This window comes from Brassica oleracea, chromosome C6 (assembly GCF_000695525.1).
Source record: "Brassica oleracea var. oleracea cultivar TO1000 chromosome C6, BOL, whole genome shotgun sequence".
Classification (NCBI taxonomy): domain Eukaryota; kingdom Viridiplantae; phylum Streptophyta; class Magnoliopsida; order Brassicales; family Brassicaceae; genus Brassica; species Brassica oleracea.
In genome coordinates, this window is record NC_027753.1 from 26646105 (window position 1) to 26653948 (window position 7844).

Sequence of the window (7844 nt, forward strand, 5' to 3'; positions counted from 1 at the left end):
CGATCGATCACTAGTTCGTCGGAATTTCCTCGGAATATTCCGACGGATTGATGTTTCCTCGGAATTCCGTCGGTATATTCCGAGGAAATTCCGAGGAAACCCAAAATTCCTCGGGAAATTCCGAGGATTTCATTTTCCGTCGGAATGTCCGTCAGAATACCGATGTTTTCTTGTAGTGTTTCATTAATCTTTTCATATCGTTTACATGTACTGATGTACAAATGGATAACTTATAAGATGGACACATTTTTAAATGCATGCAAAGGTTGGTTTTGAAATGTAGTAAGGTAGAACAACAAACTTTGGAAAAACAGAAGAGATGGGAAGTGGTGTTCATATGGACAATGGATTGGAGTGTTCACAAAACAATTTTGTATCGTTATCCATGTGTACACATACTTTTCGCTATCCATGTGTACAAAATGATAGTATCTATTTACCAAAACAAGAACAATGTTGGCCATTTACAATAAAAAATCTCACTGTCCCGTCCCATACTCCCCAACCCTCTTCTTTCTCCTCCCCACACTCCATCATCGGTAGCATAGTCAGCTGCAATCAAAAATACACAACCAAAAAACAAAATCAATAAGCATCTCAGATTGTGTACACATGTACAACACAAACATCATTTACGCTCGTGTTCATTTAAAAAAATACCTACATTTCCGAACTTGTACACAAGTACAACTTCGTTAACCATTGTACACATGTACACCTACACCACATATTCAAGTGTACAACCTACAACGTGTGCAACCTACAACCTACAACCTACTAACCTGAGGATCACGCTCAGCATCTAACACGTCGGCCAATGACACAAAATCCTCCTTCCTCTCATTAACTGCTTCCTCATCCGGTTTCGCGGCCTCTGTAAGACAACAACAAACTTAGCAAAATCGAAAACAAATTGAAATTGTTCCCTAAACTCAAGCCCTAAATCTGTGTAGATCGAGAAACCAAACAAAAAAAAGAAATCACCTTTTGATGTCATCGCAGTTAACTCGCCTCCAAAGAAGTCACCTTTTGCTTTCTCCTTTGTTGCTCGCTCCACCGTGTAAAGGTCCTGCCACCGCCTCTGCAACACTACCACCCGCTTCTCGAAGCGAACTAAACCGACCAGAAAAAAAACATTAAACTTCACTCACCATCGTCTACATCTTTTTTCGGTCGCTTCCGCTTCGCCGTCATCGCCAAGTATCCCCGTCGCCTCTCCTCTGTAGTTCATCGTCGGGTATACCGTCAGTGATTTGGAAAATTAGGTCTATCAATTGGGGAAAGTGAAAGATTACGGTTTTAACTTTTCACGGGCCCAAACTTGTTTAATTAACCAAACCACACTGCTCCAAAAAATCCACCAATCATATACTAGTTTTTTAAAATTTAAAATCACAAACCAGAGTAACCAGAAAAATTTGGTCTTTTACCCACATGTCCCCGGCTGGTTTTGCTTTATGGAGGACAAACTTGACTTTCACCATGAAAAAGTGTGTTAGTAGCAATAAGTGCTCTTCGGTGTAATAAAAACATAAAACATGCATATTTGTATTATAAACTCTAAAATCTGTTAAGTATTTTATGTGTATCTTAAATTTTGTGCAGACATAAGTTTAGAATAGTTAACATGGTTGTCCTTTCATGTGACATGTGACAGTCGATATTATCTAACTAAAATCTATTAAGAGTTTTTTTCTATATGATCATTAAATTATATTTGCAGACATATTTTGAGTGACACTTTAGAAACTATCTTTACATGTGCTAATATGTAATTGGTTCTACTTAATAGATTTTAATTAGATAATTTTACTATATTAAAATATTTATAATTTGGATTTAGATACCTGTATATAGATCTGAACCAATGGGGGTGCTCTTTCACGTAGTCAATTTTTGTTGGAAGTAAAAAAATAAAATAATTTAGAATAGTTCAGGGGCATTCGGTCTAGAACCTCTAGACATTAAAAAACATCATTGTATAACATTTTTGCAGTTGGAGACTTGAACCATTTGATCTCCGCGACAATGAGTGGTGTGACATGCTCTTTAAGGTTCCCTGGACAGCTCAACTCTGACCCTCGTCTCCATTTCTTCATGGTTGGTTTGGCTCCTCTCACTTCACGTGGCTCCCAATAGTACATCTCCCTCACAGTCCCTGAGCTCACTCAGCAAATGTGGAACGCCAAGAACATGATGTGCGCAGCTGATCCACGCCACGGACGGTACCTGACAGCCTCAGCCATGTTCTGAGGAAAGATGAGTACAAAGGAAGTTGACGAACAGATCTTGAACGTCCAGAACAAGAACTCATCCTACTTCGGTGTAAAATGTTTATTCTAATAATTGTTGAACACAAACTTTGACCGTTCAACCATAATTATATCATTCATAAGTCCTATATATATTAATTTGAATGTCTATTAAATGTAATTTTTATTCATATGGTTTTATGATCAGTTGTATTTTATTATAACAAAAATTTTAAACTATAAATCATAAAATTTTCAATGTGAACTTTTAACAATATTCATTATTTATAGTCATTTTTAAAAATTCAAAATATAACATATACGGAAAAATCTAAATTTTTATCATATTGTTAATATGATTGCTTAATTTATTTTAATATTATAATATTAAAAAATAATGGAAGATATGTAAATTGTTATCAAATATTTATTATTAAAATCATTAATTGTCAAATATGTATTTTCGACTTTTGGTAATTCTGTAGTATTTATTTAAGGAAAGGATGAAAATTAATAATTATAGATTGTTAATTAATTTCATAGTTAGTTTAATGAGAAATAAATAATATATGTTTAGTGGACCAACATATTTCTCTAAGAACTTTAAAATACATTCTATTGATGACACATGTCATGTCATAGTTAAAATATTATAATGCTTTTCTTTTAATATGTAGAAGATTTCTTCACGTAATGTTTTGAAAACAGGGTTGGATTAGTTCTTTATCCGATTTTGGATTATGTTACATAAACTTATTTTATGATTATAACAGTTATACACAATATTATATAAATTAGTTATATAGTTTTACATATATAATTAATTTAATTTTAAATAAAAAATTTGGTCTGATCATTATGATAGTTTTTACATCATACTTAGAGTTGTCGATATATAATTTAAAATTTTAATAAATCATCTTTGAATAATTAAATAAATGAAAAATGTGAATGTATTATAATATGAATCATGGAATCTACGCAGACATGTATTTTCATGAACATATCATCGTTTAGATTTCATATATTTCTATTTTTTTATAAAGTTGTAACTATAGTATAAATCTAATAAAAAGTAGAATGCTTATATATATATATATATATATATATATATTAAATCAAGTATATAAAACAAATATATATATTATATAGCCCAAAAATATAAATTTGTAGAAATACTACTGGAGTAAAAAAAATTGAATTCTGGATAATCTACAAGAAAATATTTAGTTATTTTGATAATTATCATTATATCAATATCTAAAATATTATGTATTGTGTTATTATCTAAAATATTATGTATTGTGTTAATCATAAAATCTCAAAATTTAAGAAACTAAAAGAGAAATCTCTATATATACTTATTTATCTATCCAAAAGAAAGAAAATAAAGTTGTGAATTTCCAAGTTCTCATGCAATAAATGTAATTTTATTTTATGAAAATACTTATTCAAGTATAAAAAGTTTATTGTTAATTTATTTTGGATTTTTCAAAAGCAAGAATCATTGCAAAATGACAAATCCACTGTTATTGAAACATGAATTTTAAAAACTCATTTAAAATACAGTGTTATTGAACTTGATATTTTATAAAGTACTCTAAAATCCAATGTTATTGAAAATATTTTAAGTTGCGGAGTTTTAAAATTTTCAAGTGTCAATAGAGTGTTTTAGTGGAGTTTCTTAGTTAAAAAATTTAAACTCAAATCTCATGGTTTTAGGTGATATTCTAGAGTGGTTTAACAAAAATCATTTTAGTCTACGCAATTCCTTAAAATCATCTAAAACCTTATTAAAAATCAAATCACCTCAAATTTTAGATCGAATACATCCCCTCTAAGTTTGTTGATTTCTGAATTGATTTACAAGATGATTATGCGGATGCTGCATTGGCCGACAAAACACATAATTTATAATATAATTTTACTATTTTATCATTAGCTCTCCCAATTAGGCTAGCTGTAATTAGATACACAGAATATAGTCAGATTATACATAGAATAAGGAACGAACAAGGTTCTTGGTACATTTTTCTTTACAGTGCATAGTGTTTATCCCTAGTTTTGAAGATTCTATAAAATTTAAGTTTTGGGAATAAAATAGAAACTGAATTAGAATACTTACTTTCTTACTATTAAACTTCCTAACCTGAAGATTTGGCGAACACGCATATACATTATATAACTCACATGTTTTCTCCGGTTACTTGGAAAGATGTTTTCTTGTTCTTTTCTTCCTCCGGAAGTTATCATCAGAATCCTCTCTTTCATTCCAAGCAAAAGATTACCAAAACTCCGATTAGTTTCAAAGCAATTCAACTCCATAATCTCCGAACCCTGCTTCCTCCGTCTCCACCACACTCATGCCCTAAATTCACCATCCATCCTCACCGCCTTCAGCGTTTCCAGCAAATCCCTAGTCGTAGATATAAGACTAGGCACATCACTGATATGATATAAGAGCTCATGGTAAAAGTAATATGATTTCTCGCATAAACAGTTTTCTACCTATGTAATCTGTACAAATGGCTCATATTGTTGTAATATGTCTAAGATATTAGGTTTGAGTTGTTTCCACTGGACCATTTTCCACCCACATCTCGAGAGGGGCTATTAACATCTCACATCGTGGGATTGTAGTGTCATTGGGCAATATATAAGTGCATGGACAATTTTTTCACTCTTGAACTAGCTTTTGGATGTGAGTTAGACCCATCACTAGCTCATGGTAAAAACCCAACAAATAATTTCCCACATAAATAGTTTGCTACCTATGTAGCATGTACAAGTGGTCTATCTTGCTGTGGTATGTTCGAGATGTTGGGTTTAAGATGTTTCCATAGGACCGTTTTCCACCCAAGTCTAGAGAGACTATTAGATAATATATAGTGCTTGGGTAATTCTCCATTCTTGATTTAGTTGTTTAGACTCATCACTAATAGCCTCTTCGACTACATGTATCACCATGGCAGTGGCACGATACTATTGATAAACTTGTGGTGTTGTATATCGGGTCGGATCTGATTCTTTTGATGAGATGATATCATTAAAGAAACAGTATAATGCTAATTTTACTTGATATCTCCTTAAAAGCCCGCGTAACGATTCTTCAACGTGAATTGACTCGTGGTTTTCATCTTGTGACTTAACGTAAACTTTCTACAAAACTTGATGAGTTTTTCTTCTTTGACATATTCGTTGGCCATTTAACCGGACTTGATAGTCTTTTGTAGTAGAATAGTTTATATATGTTTATTTTTAAAGATCAAAACCAATATACTTATATACATAGTGAATAAACCACCACTATTTGTTTCTCTTCTAAAGTTGAATAAGCTAGGTAGCTACTTTCCTGTTAAACTGGAGTGATGTTATATATGTACCTCCATACGTGAGCGTAAACATTTTCTGATTAAAGAAATTAACGTAAGCTTTTTGGAAGACTTTTAAATGTTTAGTTTTTTTTCTCTGAAATTTCTATTTTATTCATCTTCTTTTTGGAGAAATGTTCTGGAAATTTTACAGCAGAAGGATAAACTGAAAACATACACGAAAATGAAAGATGAGAAGTTAAAAGAGAAAGTACTTAGTTGAAATTAAAAAGTCAAGTGAAGAAGCCTTGAAAGATGATAATCAGCGATTGGTGTTACGGTTGAAAGCACTTAATTGAAATTAAATGTTTAGTTATTTTTTCCTTTAGCATGTTCTTCCGTCATTTAACATATTAATGAACACTATCCTGTCAAGGGAGGGAAGAATATGTCAAAGAGAAGACTTGGTCTTAGCCTTAGTCTCTTCGGAGATTATTACCAATATTCATATATATATCAGAACCGCCACTTTTGTTTCTTTTTCTTTATCTAGACTTTATTGGCTAGGTAATCCAATTTCTGATTATAGTGAAGATGATATTATGTACCTCCAGAGTGGATGCTCTTAATCGTGTGTAGTTCTTATTGAAAAGTTCTCACTCCTTATGCCCATGTTGAAGACAAACATGGACAAGAAGAAACAAGAATATTACATTATTATAGCAAACAGACATAAACATATCTGCAATTAATGATTTTGAATAATAAAGATTTGATAAAAAATAGTGTATCTTCTATCATATTTGTTTAATTTTAAACTATTAAATAAATTAAACAACCACAATAACCATATAATAAAATTTTAGATTTTTATGTATATCTTATATTTTGAATTTTTACAAACGGCTATAAATTACTAAAACTGTTAAAAGTCTCATATTCAAATTTTATGATTCATGGTATAAAATTTTTGTTATGACAAAATACAAATGATTACAAAAATTATATAAGTAAAAAGTCTAATTTAATTAATTATTAAGATTAATATATATATCGTTTTAAATTAAACTATACACCATATAAAATACAATATTTTAGTTTCAAAATTTACTTTGAACAACTTTTTTGATAAAATTTTTGAACGATCATTGACAACTTATTTTTTTTAAAAAATTATAAATTACTAAAACTATTAATCCCACGATGAAAATTTTGTTATCAGTAATTTATTTTTTTTTTCTATAAAAGATACAAATGATCAAAAAAACTGTATGAGTAGAAATTATCATTTAATAGACATTAATATTAAAAATATACTAAAATATATTATTTATGTTAGTATCACTTAAATTTAATAATATATCCTACCAAATATAAAAAAAAAATATTTTTTGGATTAATAAAATTGATTTATATGTTTACACCAATTTAATTATATATTTATAGTTACTGAATTTTAATTATTTAATATATATTTATTGTTTCATAATATGTAAAAATATTTAATACATAAAATAATTTATATATATAATGTTGATTCCGCGTAAGACGCGGATCTTAACCTAGTATTACATTATTATAGCAAACAGACATAAACATATATGGTACATGTCATAATTAGATCACTCGTAGAATGACACGTGACTTACTTTATGAGAATACATACTTTAACTCCAAATATGTTTGGTATATTAATTAACATGGGAAGTAGCAGATGCACTTGTTAGCAGGGAAGACAAAGTTGCAAGATCCATGACGTGCTCCTTCAAGTCGAATGCACTGATTCTTACACGCATGATTGTTTCCACAAACTCCTGACCATGTCCCACTTGGCCTCTCGCACAACTTTGCGTCCACCATTGTTGGTGCTTCTGCATATATCTCAACGTTAGTAATATATATAAGAAAATTAGCTATCACATTTGCCATGCATTAAGATGCATTACTCACCAAAAGCAGCAAAGAAAACAAGAGCAACAAAGAGAAAGGTGGTGATGGTAGCAGCCTTAGCCATGACTATGTTTCAGTGTATGAATGTTTTATGTTTAGTGTGAGGAAATAAGCCAAAAGATCAACCTCTATTTATAATGAAATGATGGTGAGTTGGCTAGTATTTTACTTTTCAAAGTACAATGTATTCTAACCCCCACAAATGAACATACGTATCGTCTTCTAGTAGAAAACATGAAAACGCAAGCCTTTAATTGATAGAGAAGATAAGATATAGATCCATTCATTTATGTTCTTCACTAGACGTGTCTTCCTCTGTGAGGCTGTCTCT

General features: G+C 30.6%; 1 protein-coding gene across 1 annotated transcript; it reads right to left on the bottom strand.

Moving 5' to 3' along the window:
• Positions 1-7119: 7119 nt before the first annotated feature.
• LOC106299402 (defensin-like protein 1) lies at positions 7120-7625 on the bottom strand. Its single transcript, XM_013735495.1, has 2 exons — positions 7514-7625; positions 7120-7434 (listed from the first exon to the last, which is right to left on the bottom strand). Exons 1-2 carry the CDS (start codon positions 7575-7577, stop codon positions 7259-7261), a joined length of 240 nt encoding a protein of 79 aa, XP_013590949.1. The 5' UTR covers positions 7578-7625; the 3' UTR covers positions 7120-7258.
• Positions 7626-7844: the final 219 nt, after the last annotated feature.

Bases quoted from the DNA above. Each gene is read 5' to 3' on its own strand.
- LOC106299402 (XM_013735495.1), bottom strand. From the start codon at position 7,577: ATGGCTAAGGCTGCTACCATCACCACCTTTCTCTTTGTTGCTCTTGTT. The intron at 7,435-7,513 runs GTGAGTAATGCA...AGATATATGCAG, and splicing joins TGTTTTCTTTGCTGCTTTTG to AAGCACCAACAATGGTGGAC.